Genomic DNA, 13,816 nt, shown 5'->3' on the forward strand with positions numbered 1-13,816 from the left:
CACCAAACCCCGGTGCAAATGCCGACAAATCCTCCAAATGCCTGATAAGAACGCCAGTGCCGCTGCACAATTGAGAAAAAAGAATGAAGGACCAAGGGAAAACGCCGTCGCCGCCAATGATATCCAGAGCTATGCATCCAATAATGACCAAGAATCTTTTACCCCTCTCGCCAGTTTCATTGCCTTCAAGACGAGACCTCGACGACAGATGACTGTGCCTCTAGAGAAGGCGAAGATACTTGCGCCACCGCTTGGGCGGCGACCTCATTGACGGATGCGGCTTGTGCCTCTTGGCTGGTGGGCTCGGCAACAGAGACGGTGGTGGTCTCGACGACCGTGGTCTCGCCCTTGAGGGCCTCGGCTTGCTGTACGCTCTGCAGGGCGGCATCGATCTGGCTCGCCGGGGGAGGCAGCTGCTCCGCGAACTGGGCGTACCGAGACTTGTTGTTGTGGATGCCGCACTCGGTCTTGGTCTTGCCCTTCCACCGGCCGGCGCGCTCGTCCTCGCCCTCGCCGACGGGGCTGGTCGAGTGCCAGTCGCCGACCGACTTGTACCCCCGGTCGAGCAGGGCGTTGTAGGGCACGTCGTTCTCCCGGACGTAGGCCTGGACCTGCGCGAAGGACCAGCAGACCATGGGGTTGATCTTGATGATGCCGCGCTCCTGGTCGATCTCGATGACGGGGATCTGGTCGCGGGCGCCGCCCTGCGACCGCCGGCGGCCCGTCAGCACGGCGGCGACGCCGAGCGTCTCGTACGCCTTCTGCTGCGGCTCGACCTTGGCGACCCAGTCGTACATCTCCTCGGACAGCTCGTAGAGCTTGCCGTACGTGGCCTCGAAGTCGGCGGCCGTCTCGAACCCTTCGGGCTTGAAGGTGTGCACCTTGACGTTGGAGTACCGGGCCTTGACCCGCTCGACCAGGTCGTAGGTCTCCTGGAAGTGGTACAGCGTGTCGAGGAAGATGAGGTCCACGGCGGCCCCCGAGGGGTTCTCGGCCTGGATCTTGGAGAGCATGTCGAGGGTGACGAGGCCCGTCAGGCCGAAGGCCGTGGTCTGGTACAGGTTGGGGAAGAGGATCTTGACGAAGCGGAGGATGTCCATGGGGTGCATGGACTCCAGCTGCTTGTTGAGGTGCTTCAGGTGTGCGGGGGTCAGGGTGATCTCGGGAAGGGCGGCCGTCGAGGAGGCGGCCGAGCCGTATCCTGACTCGGCGTCCGAGTTGTCCTGCTTCGAGTCGACAGGCCGCAAGCGCGGCGAGGACTCCATGGAGGAGGTCTGAGTGAGGGTGATGGGGTGCTCCATGATGAGGGATCCTTCGAACACGGTCACTGGATGGAGTATCGTGGTGAACGGTGAAAACAGGGGGTGAGAGGGGTTAAGGAAGCCGAAGTCCCGCAATACCACTCAGTACGTCGATGTCGTGATCCTGGGCGGCGAGTACCTTGAGTCGTGGATGGGAAAGGACTGGCTTCTGGGTCCGAGACGACGGCGATATATGTCTTTGTGTCGTGTGATGGCAGGAGTTGAGTGACGAACAAATGGCTGGAGAGGAGCCAAGATTTCAGAAAGAAGGTGTTCTTGTCTGAAATAAGAGGGATGGATTCTCTTGCGTCTGGGGGAGTAGGGAGGAGGGGATATGGATCAGGTAAGGCAGCGAGCGTCCTTTACTTCCAGGTATCCGGCAACGAGGATTTGAAATGCAGTGGTACCGCGGGTCAACACGAAGAGAAGAGGGGAGAGTACGCAGCAAGTCACATCAAGCGATGTACAGTTGTCTGGTGTGCGTTTCTTCTTGACATCTTCGAACGAGGGAGAAGGCAGAATTACTAATTTCCTCTTGCGTCTTCACTCATCTTTCTGTCTTAGACGCTGGGGGGGGACACAAATGAGGTCGGAGGTACCAGCCTCTTTGCGGGCGGAATGCTGGGAGACAGAAGTCACTCCGGGCAGGGACCCGCCCGATATTGCGTGCGTTCCGTCTGGAGCACATCTAGACTATTCGCAGCCAAGCAGCATGCATTTTGGCGATATTGACACCATAGCAGCGATGGCGCAATCCGGGCAGCAAGCTCTGCGCGGGCGATGGTTTCATCAGGGCGAGCGATCACGACATCCGCGCTATGCCTGTCGCGATTGCGGAACCGTGTTACCTGATTGGCCCGCTGGGGTTCGCCGCAAGAAAAATATACTTAGCACGCAACAGCACAATCAGCTCGAGATACTTCGGGACTCGGTTGCAGTCCCTGCGCAATCCAAAGTATCTCTCCTCTCCTGGACCCCGAACCTGGTTTCATGGCTGGGAATGCCTGGAATGCCCGCTTCTCATTCGAGTGCCCATGTCGTGCTGCAGGCGGGGCTGTCGATGAGCCCGGATCGCTGGGGCACGCAATTGAATCTTAATCTGAGGACTACCCGGTCTGTTATATGGGCGACCGACAGCCGCATCAACGACAGCCTCGACAGCCGCTCCCGAACGACGTCTTCCCGCGCCCTCGAAACGGAGATGCCTGTGCGTGATGTCAAAAGACCAATCATGGCCATCATAGATATTCCGAATGGCTTCTCCCCTTGTCAACACGCGCCCGCGCCCCTGCTGTCTTGCCGGAGGTTCAGTCAGAACCACAAGTGCCGAGAGTCGTGCCAGGAGGTGACTGCATACGCTTCATGCGTCGTGCGTTACTAATGTAACCGGACGAGCACAGCAGCGTCTCGCCAGCTTCCATCTTGTCCCTACATGATGTACCCGATATAATAGGAGCATGAGCTTGTTTCCCTGACAAACATTCGACCCTCGGACACTGCTTTGTCAGCTGGGGCTGTCTGGAAAGTCGATATGATACATCGAGGGGCCAGAGGTGCCGTCAGAACTGGCCTTCGGCGATTCGGACCTGATGAAACACACAGATCTGCTGTTTCTTTAGCGGTCTCGCGTACAATGATGTCACGAGTAGTAGTGGACGTTTGACTTGCAACAGACGTCTTGTCTTCTTCTCGTGACATGGCCTTGGGATGCGTAGTCCACCTGTCATTACCCAGAAGAACGCCACGACGACTGCCGTTGTCCGATCGCAGTGTGGACGCACCGAGACTCTGGCTGAAGGTGAGCTTCTTAGGTAGCTTGTGTGTCATCTGCTTCGTGTCCCAGTCAGATGGGATCGTGAGATGGCTTAGATGTGGTAAGACTTGGAAAGTCCTCTTTTGTTGTGCCCAATGGGCAGTCCATCCTGTCAGCATCGCAGACCAGCTCTGCCGAGGCTGACGTGAATGTTTCCAGAAATGCATTCGATCTTATCGCACCATTTCAACGCCGAAAGACGAAATTGAAAATCCTTTGCGATAGATACACTATCGCACGGCCAGTCGCCAATATTTAAGGGGGCTGAAGGGAGTGCCACTGGCCACCACGTACAAGCAGCGTACCATAGCCATCGAAGCTTGGTCGTCGAATGGCAGGGCAGGACTTCCCTTCACTGGCTGTGGTCCGGGTGGGGCCGTCAGAATCCATTTCTCCAGGTGATAACTAGTCGTTATCAAGCTCGATCAATGAGAACTGGCTTGCTTCTACACGGGGTTTTCAACTACAAGTAGTTGCTGTCCTTCCTCAACTCAGTTGTTGTACGTCGTCCTAAGGCGATGTCAGCTGACTGGTTGTGATACTTAAGAGCGGCATGTTTGAAAGTTTGCACGAACCGATGACCGCAGGCCACGCAGTAGAGCATGATTGTCGCGCCCTCGTCTGCGCCCCGAGTCTGCATAGCCATGTACCTCGTCTCCTTGACGCCACACTTCTCACACGCCTCGTCGATCGTGGCCCAGTTGAGCTCTGGCCTTGCAGGGACTGCTGCCTTGTTGGCCACAGATTTGCGAAGCTCAGAATCAAACTTGTCCGTCGAGGTGATTGTCACAGCCTTGAGCATCTCGTCTGATAATAAACGGCTTTATTAGCTTCGCCAAGCTTCAAGTTTGGCAGTCAGATGCAGGTGAGAGGGGGACGGTGGACAAACTCTTGCTCGTCAGGCCACAGCAATTGCACATGACCTCGGGGTTGCCTGAGATTGGCAGCAGGTTTCCACAGTCTGGGCAGAATTGTATCGCCATGTTGTCTTTCCTTTATTAAAGCGCTGGTAAGGAGTTGAAGTTGATCACTGAGTGGGATGGACAAGGTCAAGAATGGTTGACGGATCGGTACTCACATACCTAACACGATTGGCAGAGGCTGAAGTGATGAAATGTTAGATGTGCGGGTACCGATCAGTCAACCATTCAGCGCCTAACTGCTCAGCACCATTGGGCGCGCCGTAGGAGCAGAAGCTCCTGTCAGTCCTGCAGGGGTCGCTGGGCTGCCGTTTCTTCCGTCTCAAGTTAGCGGGCTTCAGCGAATCAGAACCCCTGTCCATACACGTCACAGTGGTCCCTAACCGGGATTTTTTGGGGACATGCTGTGGCTGGAGTGTCAGGTGCCCCACTAACAGGGCACGATGCCGCCCCTCCGTCAGGGCTGTCAACGCCGACTTCTCACGACTTCATCGGGCGGTCATTCTCGGGCTTTGTTGACTTGCAAGTCGAGATAGCACTTTCCGAGCGAGTTGGCAGGACCGGCGTCGCTGTTTGGTGATCGTGTGCTGTCTGCTACCCGGGTACTCCTCCGCTGCCTCTGCATTCCAAGAAAGACGAGAGTCGGAAAAACCTCGACTTCCTCCACCCCCCGCCAAACACACCATGTCCGAAGCCGACAGCACCAAGAACGGTACCAGCCGTCCGCAGCTCACCTCGAGCATGCGCAGCAGCTCGTACCTGAGCGATCACCAGCAGTACCGCCCGCCGACCAAGCCGGACAACCACTATGGCATTGACACCGTCGTCGAGGGTGTGCAGAACACCCAGATCAGCCCGTCCCCGCCCCAGATCATCCCCTTCAATGGCATTCCCTCGCCCGACAATCACAAGGTGGTCGAGAGCGGCGTGAGCCATGACTTCTCCCATCCGAACTGTGCTGCGGCTCCTGGCACCCCTCGAACGGATCGTCTCATTGCTACGCTCATCTACAAGGCCACCAGTCCGCGTGTGTCAAACGCCGTCCCCTCACCCCGCCTTGCCCCCTCTCCGGGCCTGGACGGCGAGTCGTCCGATATCCCTGCCAACATGGCGCCCACCACCGACCTCGCCGAGTTCCCCATGGAGCCCCCGATCGCCGACCCGGAGCCGCTCGACCACCTCTACGGCTCCTACATCTCGCCCCTCTGCATCACCTCGTTCCTCCACCTCATGTCCACCTTTCCGCTGCCGCCGGGCTCAAATGACCTCAGCAGCTCCCATAGGTGTCTCGACAATTCTGATCACCCACTGGTTGTCGAGCTCACTCTGAGCCCGGCCCCTGCCCCGACGTACCTGAGCCTCAATGACATGCGCAAGCACGAGCTCATCTACCGCTTCGAGCGCGAGTGGAATGTTGACGTGGTGCTGCAGCCCGACACTCTCTGGCGCCGGCATCCCCGCCTCGTCGTCTTCGACATGGACAGCACTCTCATCACGCAGGAGGTCATTGACCTGCTTGCCGCTACGATCACCAACCCCCCCGACCTGGCGGCGCGCGTGGCCGACATCACCCACCGCGCCATGCTGGGCGAGCTGGAATTCGACAGCGCCTTCCGCGAGCGCGTCGCCCTGCTCAAGGGCCTGCCGGCCACCATCTTCGAGGACCTCCGGCCCGTGCTCGACGTGACCAAGGGGGTGCCGCAGCTCGTCAGGGCGCTCAAGCGGCTGGGCGTCAAGACGGCCGTGCTCAGCGGCGGCTTCCTGCCGCTGACGAGCTGGCTGGCGGGCGAGCTGGGCATCGACCACGCGCACGCCAACGAGGTGTACGTCGACGACGCCGGCCGCCTGACGGGCGAGGTCAAGGGCCGGATCGTCGGCAGGGAGCGCAAGCAGGAGCTGCTGCTCGAGATCGCGGCCCGCGAGGGCGTCGACCCGCGGCAGGTCATCGCCGTCGGCGACGGCGCCAACGACCTCCTCATGATGGAGTCGGCGCGGCTCGGCGTCGCCTGGCACGCCAAGCCCCGCGTGCAGATGGAGGCCGGCGCCCGGCTCAACGGCGGCAGCCTGCTCGACCTGCTGTACCTGTTTGGCTTCACCAGGGAGGAGATCGAGGAGCTTTCGGCGTAAACGGAAAGAGAAAAAAAAGAGCAAAACGAAAAAAGGTAGACGGGTTTTTTTTCTGCTTTTTTTCTTTCTTTCTTGGATAACAAAATCATGAAACGCTTTCAAGCATTGTAGGGAGCAAGGCGGAGTCTTGGGTTGTGTGTGTTGGGTAGACTTTTAGGGGCGCAAGACACAGAGGCGCATGTGGGAGCACCGTCGTATAGCCCAGCGCGGATCCTTCTTGATATCTGGAGCCATCTTTTGGATTGGAGATCTGGTCCTCGTCTTGCATATCTTTCTTGTCTATACTTGTCCTTGGGGGGGATACAGTGGAAATTTGATACCTTCTTTCTCTCTATCACACGCTTAGAACCACGGGGATGAGGAAAAGAAACGAGATATCCCGTTGTTCAATACATGCCTGGCATATGAAAGACAATCTGAAGACTCTCGACCCCAACACTGCGCATGATATTCGCAAGTAATTAATGGTTGACTCGCCGTGCACGGTATATGTTGTAGACTGCTTCGACAATGGACAAGTCACCAAAAGAGGGACTGGACTGCAAGGGTTGCAAGAACAAAAGAAACGTGTTACATCCCTTTCTCCTGTTGGCAGGCAGGGAGACCCGCCGTCTCTAACCAATCTATCTACACAATGTGGTAGCATCTCATACAGCCCCCCATCTCCATGCTTGCGCTCAAATCAATCTCGGATGCCAGCAGTTTAGTAGCCGTCCTTGCCCCACTTGTTGTACTTGTCGTGCAGGTGCTGTTAGGAGAGATATAGAGTCAGTTATATGTGCTATGACACCGCCTGGGATGGAAGAAGTCGGGGGTGCTCGCTCACCTTGGGAAGCTCGACATTGGGGACGACGACGACGTTGACGGCGCTGGGGGCGTCCTTGGGGGCGGCGTTCTTGTCGCCACCGGGGTGGTACTGGTACTTGCCCGAGCCGGAGCCGGACTCCCAGGGCATGGCGTCCTTGGCCATGGGGACGGTCTTCTCGGAGGTGGAGGAGGTCGGGCTTCGGCCTGTTTTGGTAGAACGCAAGGGTTGGTCAGTGGTGAACGTCCATCTTCTGACGAGAATCGGGGTCACGGAAGCTCCTCGAGAGAACATACCGAAGTAGAAACCGGCACCGGCGAGAGCAGCGACCATGACGCCACCGAGGATCTGTTCAAGAGAGTCATTTTCCCGTTAGCCAAGAGTGCTTTTCCTTTTCCCTGGGCGTCTCCAGCATCCCAATTGCTCTCGTATAGACAGCGTCCTCCCAACTCGAATCCGTCCGCTGGACCGGGGAGTGTGTGGGGAGAGAGTTGAGACGACGCACCATAAGCTCGGGGTTGCGCTTGGTCTCCTGCTTGAGGAGCTGCTCGTCGTGGGCCAACCGGCGGACGGTGGTCGAGAAGGCGCGGCGGGTGATGAAGGAGGCCATTGCGTCTGGAGTTTGTGGACGGCGAAAAGGTCGGTGGATTGGAAGGGGAGTGCGACTCTGTTGTTGGGGTGGTTGGGCTGCCAATTGGGAGATAAGAGGCGTTGTTGTTTGGATTTTGCGTCGACAGACGTTGGAAGTTCCTCGGGCTCCTCTCTCGTATGATCGATTGTCAAGCTCTTCGGAATTGAGGTGACCTTGGCTTGCCGTAGCCGTGATTGGCTGAAAAAGGTGGGGACTGCTTGGGGGGCAGGTCGGTGCTTCGATTTGGTGGGGATTACCTCATACTCGGAGGTTCAATAACTGAGTTACCTTAGGTAAGACATGTCATAAGGTACTGAAGTATCTTCTTTGTCTGCCCAGCTACCACCTTCAAACAATGGACACAGCCTTATTCATCGCCGTGTAAGTTGTTCGATGATGGTATTCGAGAGGATGTGTCTTTCTTTGCAAATTGGGATAGATGTGTAATTCATGAGTACGCGCGGCAGACAGTTTTATGAGCGCTGCTGTTGGCTCCGCATCGTCTTGTCTACCTAGTCTACCTATTATACAGCATTCGCATAACTATTCCAAGGATATCTCTTCCATCCGGATCATATATACCTTATTTACATACGACTTCGACAGCACTCTCAAATCTCAAAATTACACGGCACGCTCTGTGTTCAGGTCCAGGCGCAACAGACATGTGATCTGGGCTGCAAGTGCGGACTCGAGTGCCCTTCCCCCTCCCCTGTGATGAGAACCCGCAGGGGCAATGCGCCCAATCAGACGTGCAATGCACCAGCGAGTGCCCTGTCACGGCGGGCATGGACCACCCAATCCTTGGTTCAGGTTGGCTCGGGTGCCCCCCAAATTTGCAGCATTGCAGCACCAACTTCCAGTTCCGAGCGTGAACCCTCGGGTGCCACGGTCCACCACCAGGAAAAAACAACCATCTCTGGGGCCCTGTGCTGCAGCATCCCTGCTCACCAAGATTGGCTGAAGCGACCCCTTACATGGATTGCATGGGGGGCATGAGCGCTGATTGACCAGTACCGAAGCGGAAGACACGCGCTGGTGCTGGTGCGCTGCCTTCAACCAAAGCACGAGCAGAAAAGCATCCTGCCCACTTTCCCGGGTTGTGGTCCTCGTCTCGTCCTTCGTCTGGTCTGGTCTGGTCTGGTCTGGTCTGCCTCAACTCTTCTCGTGGTGTGCACCCATCGCCAGCCCATTCATTGTCCGTCCTTCTGCAGGTCCTTTGTCTTTCTCACCTCCCGGCGGCGCATTGTGACCGACCTAGTCTCTCCTTTACCAATTCTTCTCCTTTTCTCTCAAGCTTTGCTTCTCTTCTCCCTACATAACTTCGTACCCTCCGTGCTTCGAATCACCACCTGTGCGTGCTGCAGTAGTGTTCTGGCCGTGCAGTCCCCGTTTTGGATCGCCGTTTCGGATCAACCCTAGCGGACGTCACGACCACCCCGTTGTCACAACCTCTCCTCAAGGCTTTCGTCATCCCCGCGGTTCCTCTCTCGATTCCGAAAACGAACGACGTGATGCTTTGAATCGATCGCTTGCACATAGCATCCTAGGACCAGAACACCAGTGCTCAGACTACGACCAGCGCACATGATATCAACATGTCTTCCCATGACGCAGCACCGGGACCTCCATCCCGTGGAGATGACGAGCTGGGCCTCCCTCAGTACCCTCGTTCCGGCGCGGCCGGGCCTCCGAGTATTATATCATCGCGCATGACCGATATCGCCTCAGACGATGGGAATGATACCGCGCCACCCAAGACGACAACTAGCCAGAGGAAAAGCCTGATGGCTTCTGAAACCGTCTCTCGCCCCGGCACTGCGCGCACCGGCATGTCCTCTCTGCGCCACCCTTTCCCACAAGGCCAGCATCTTCGCAGAGGACTTTCAGGCAAGCGCACCAGTATCGGGAGCAGCGTTGCCGGTTCGACAAAGAGCGGCAGGCCCCAGAGCTCTGCCAGCAGGAGTCATGTACCTTCGCTTACGTCTCACGCCTTCTTCCACCCTATGAGCTCGCAGAGGCTGCAGGCGCAACGAGGAGTAGCACGCCCGACCAACATGGCCCCCCAGCAGGCACTCACGGCCGACGACTCGACCGATATCATTGGCGACACCAACAGGCACAGCCTCGTCTCCAACTCTCACCCCGGCGCCCGCATAATGCAACCGACGAGTGACGACGGTGAATTTCGGCCACCGCCATCGAGGGGAACCGAGATGACGGAACAAGAAACATTCGACCGCATCACTGCCAACACGAGCCCCACCCACGGTCACTATCCCACGGCGAGTGTGTCCGAGAGCACGCGCCCACTGCAGAACAAGAGGCCCGAGGGCAAGAATCTCACGGTCAGAGTGGACAAGGATTACAAGGGAGCCGGGAACTTGCCCACGCCCATCAAGTCTCCCAGGTCCTTCCGGTCAAGTTTTCTGTTGCCGTCCAAGAGCGGCTCCGCCCACGCCGGGGAGAATAGGGACATCCAAGGCGGCGAGAAGCTCGACTCGGTAGCCTCGACACCGCGCATGAGCCACTCTGTAACCCATGGCGAGGAGCGCCATGGCAAGGCAGACAGTATCGGCCTCAAGGTGGGGAGGAACTTCGAGTATTTCGAAGGCAACACCGTCTTCTTCATGGGCGGTCGATTCCAAAACACCAAGTTCAAGCCCGTCAATGTTGCGACAGGCCTGCTCACCGTGATTCCTGCCGTCCTCTTCTTCGCGTGTTCCGCGCCTTGGCTCTGGGCCAATGTCTCGCCGGCCATTCCGTTGGTCTTTGCGTATATCTTTTATATATGCATATCCTCATTCTTCCACGCATCCGGCTCCGATCCAGGGGTAAGTCAATTCTATCATCGGGCAGTAACGCAACATCAGCTAACGTCTCTGGCACAGATCCTACCGCGAAACTTGCATCAGTTTCCTCCTGCGGATGAGAACGAGGACCCCCTTAGGCTCGCGCCGCCCACAAATGACTGGGTCCTGATCAAGTCGGCCCAGTCGTCCACAGCAGCCATGGAAGTGCCTACCAAGTATTGCAAAACCTGCAACATCTGGCGTCCTCCGAGGGCTCATCACTGCCGCATGTGCGATAACTGCATCGAGAATGCAGACCATCACTGTGTTTGGCTCAACAACTGCATGGGCCGACGCAATTACCGCTACTTCTTTGCTTTTGTCACCTCCTTGTTCCTCATGGCTCTCTACGTCATTGCGGCTTGCCTTGCGCAAATCCTTGTCTACCAAAACCGCGAGAACATCTCCTTCGGAGCCGCTATCGACCATTTCCGTGTTCCCTTCGCCCTGGTATTCTACTGCATCATCGGTCTTTTGTACCCCGCCGCATTGATGGGGTACCATCTCTTCCTGATGGGCCGTGGCGAGACGACGAGGGAGTTCCTCAATTCGCACAAGTTCTTGAAGAAGGATCGCTACCGCGCCTTCTCCCAAGGCAACTGGGTCAAGAACTGGATCGTCGTCCTTTGCAGACCTCGCCCGCCAACCTATTATCGCTTCAAGCAGTCGTACACCAAGGGCGACCAGCGACTCGCGAGGGACCGGAGACCTCAGCGCAAGGTCGACTCAAAGGAAGGCCTCGAAATGCAGGACGTCAAACCTGCCCAGCAAGGCTTCCAGGGTCCAGTCGCCCTGCGCGAATCCGCGCCCACATCGGCTTGATCTACTGCCGTTTTCCTACATGTCACCCCCTCCGATCCTTTGAAAATTCTTCTTCCACTGTCTCATAGCGTTTTGACATCTGCACATATTCTTTTTTTTAATCTGATGAAAGGACATAGGGACGGATGCCGGTTGTATGTACATAATGTATCCGCTTTTATACCCCCCCTACCCCGGCGTTCTACCACGGTCCCCCCTTTACACGACCACGTTTGTACACATGTTTAAGGAAGTTAGATCCGCTCCAAATGGACATATCCAAGTTAATTCGAAGAGTATTATGACGAGTATACCTCACATCACACTTGCTTACAAGAGAGTGCCTTGTGTCTTGGGGTACTATTGATGAAAGTCTCATCTGCAAGACATTGATCTGTATGACGGTCAGCAAGGGCACTCACATCGGCCCCCGGGTTCCGAAACAGGCACCCTCCTGCCAGGTGACCCAGCAAATGGTGAGATGTCTCGCCCCGAACCCGGTACTCCGAGCTTAACTCGATTAGTCGCACTGCGGATCTGGAGATGCGAGCCCACTGCATCCCTGATCAGAGGTCACCACGCTCTCGGTTAAGCCATCCCCAACAGTCTGAATCTCAACGGTGCTTCCAGGTCTTGAACTGGCAGACAATATCTGAGATGAACCAGCTGACTTGTACCCTCCCTGTGATGGAGACGATGCTCTCATCAGGAAAGATGTCTGAGACCACCTCGTGGAGACAATATCATTCATTCAGCTAGGAATGGCTGAAGAAGAACAGCCCAACGAACTGCAGGAATCTGCTGCATGACAAGGTGCAGTAAACTGGGCCCCAAAGTTGCTATCGAGGTACGTGATTGCTGATCAATTTCCTGTCTATGCTGCTTTCCGTCCGAAGGCTGGATGGCACAGCTGCATGGCTTGCACCCAATCTTTCCAAGGTTTGTGTTACCATAATTCGCCTGTCTCTCAACATGTCCCACCTCCCGAGGGGGATTTGTGTGGATGGGTAGATGCCATCAGCGGTGTTCATAATGCAATTCATTTGCCGTGCAAGGTCGACTGTAATTCTGTTCCTCTTGCCCTCGCCCAGGCTCGCTTCTTCCTCTTACCATGCGGAAAATACCGAGATCTGGGACTGGCTCTCGTTGCAGGGACACAGACTCTCAACAGCTCTTGCCTTCGTTTCCAAAGAATTGCGGTGAACCTCCATGGACGTATGGCTTGGAAGGGGTGCTGGGTGGTGCATCTGTTAGCTGCAGAGCAAGCAAACATTCTCGGACGCCACCCCAGATGCTGAGTGGCCAGCAGTCCCTTGACCCTCGCTACGCAAGCCGCCACCCTTCCGGCAGAGGCTTCAATACTCGACAGTGTATCTTACGAGAAGCCAAGCTTCAGGCCGGGAGAAGGATGGCGACCATCCCGATAGTCAGCCTGGACTGCATACGAGCCCTGTCATCCGAACCCTGCACCTTGCTCAATGGAGCCTATCCTAGGGAGCCGTGTTGCTTTTCTCCATGCAGGTCCGTTTGTTTCCCTCATGCCCACTTGGTCTCCTCTCTCTCTCTCTCTCTCTCTCACTTTTCGCACGTATGCCCGTCCCCGTTTTCTCCGTATGCCGTGGTGCGTAACGGTGGGATGCCGCTCGCCTGTGTCAAATGGCCCGTCAGCCAGCCAGCGGCGGTCCCGCCCGGGAATCTCGGTCCACACACAGCCCATCCATGCCTCTCCCTGTTGTGTCACCTCGAGGGAGACCTTGAGCCAGTCCAGTCACCTGGCGTGTTGCCTTGTCTTACTCTGCACTTCGGCATGGGCGCACGCGCGGCTCAGGCACGCACGTCTCTGCGGAGCAAGACTGGAGTGACAAGCCATCTACGGATAGGTAGGTAGGAACTCTGATGTGGCACCCTTTCCCTGCGTTGATACCGAGATCTAGCGGAACAAAGGGCTAGCAAACAAACCCAGGGGCAACCATCCCAACATGGCAATTGTGCGATGAACACAAGGTTCCTTGATCATCTTCTATGGGCAGATCAAGACATGTCCCGGCTGCCTCTCTGTGAGAGTGTATTTCACACCCACACGGTTCCAGGCTGGGGATGGGCAGCACCAAGTCCCATTACCCAGTGGCACCACAAGCCCTCGCGTCCCTGGCCGTGAAGGGAGCTTTCACTCCAGCATTGGTACTTGCAGACACGTCACTGCTGAGTACCTATGCGCATGCATGCCTGAACGGATACCGGTATTAGTGGTGAGGTTCGCTGATGTGTGATATGTAGGGTAGCATGGAGAGCTCATGGGTTTCCCAGCATTCAGGTTCGGCCCGGGCTGCCATGGCTGGCTCACACGGCACCTGGGCACTTCATGTCCTTTCCCGTGCTCCAGGTTCATGAAGCAAACATCCTTCTTCACTGCCATCCCACCGGGGAGAGCGGGTCCAAGGTTGCCATTCTCAGTGGGTAAATAATAGCTCTGATCACTTCTTTGGTCGCCACGGCGATCTAAGTGACTGTTGTGCCTCAACCTTCTTTTTTTTTTCTACAGCATGCCTTGGAGGTGATCCGCCTA

The 13,816-nt window shown here is 56.6% G+C and overlaps 5 protein-coding genes across 5 annotated transcripts; 2 read left to right on the forward strand and 3 right to left on the reverse strand.

Annotated features, from left to right (window-relative positions):
• Positions 1-185: 185 nt before the first annotated feature.
• E0L32_005434 (uncharacterized protein) lies at positions 186-1,301 on the reverse strand (the record flags this gene model as incomplete). The annotated part of the gene is made up of 1 exon (XM_031139955.1): positions 186-1,301. One exon carries the CDS (start codon positions 1,299-1,301, stop codon positions 186-188), a length of 1,116 nt encoding a protein of 371 aa, XP_030996181.1.
• A 1,307-nt stretch (positions 1,302-2,608) lies between these two features.
• E0L32_005435 (uncharacterized protein) lies at positions 2,609-3,916 on the reverse strand (the record flags this gene model as incomplete). The annotated part of the gene is made up of 4 exons (XM_031139956.1): positions 2,609-2,729; positions 2,782-3,128; positions 3,420-3,519; positions 3,582-3,916. 4 exons carry the CDS (start codon positions 3,914-3,916, stop codon positions 2,609-2,611), a joined length of 903 nt encoding a protein of 300 aa, XP_030996182.1.
• Positions 3,917-4,718: 802 nt separating this feature from the next.
• E0L32_005436 (uncharacterized protein) lies at positions 4,719-6,161 on the forward strand (the record flags this gene model as incomplete). The annotated part of the gene is made up of 1 exon (XM_031139957.1): positions 4,719-6,161. The coding sequence occupies one exon, from the start codon at positions 4,719-4,721 to the stop codon at positions 6,159-6,161; it is 1,443 nt and encodes a 480-aa protein (XP_030996183.1).
• Positions 6,162-6,864: 703 nt separating this feature from the next.
• Positions 6,865-7,576, reverse strand: E0L32_005437 (uncharacterized protein; the record flags this gene model as incomplete). The annotated part of the gene is made up of 3 exons (XM_031139959.1): positions 6,865-6,909; positions 6,988-7,314; positions 7,472-7,576. The coding sequence occupies 3 exons, from the start codon at positions 7,574-7,576 to the stop codon at positions 6,865-6,867; spliced, it is 477 nt and encodes a 158-aa protein (XP_030996184.1).
• Positions 7,577-9,195: 1,619 nt separating this feature from the next.
• On the forward strand, positions 9,196-11,271 carry E0L32_005438 (uncharacterized protein; the record flags this gene model as incomplete). Its single annotated transcript, XM_031139960.1, has 2 exons — positions 9,196-10,431; positions 10,489-11,271. The coding sequence occupies 2 exons, from the start codon at positions 9,196-9,198 to the stop codon at positions 11,269-11,271; spliced, it is 2,019 nt and encodes a 672-aa protein (XP_030996185.1).
• Between the last annotated feature and the right edge of the window lie 2,545 nt (positions 11,272-13,816).

This window comes from Thyridium curvatum (assembly GCF_004353045.1).
Source record: "Thyridium curvatum strain D216 chromosome Unknown NODE_28_length_411853_cov_82.906025, whole genome shotgun sequence".
NCBI classification, from domain to species: domain Eukaryota; kingdom Fungi; phylum Ascomycota; class Sordariomycetes; order Thyridiales; family Thyridiaceae; genus Thyridium; species Thyridium curvatum.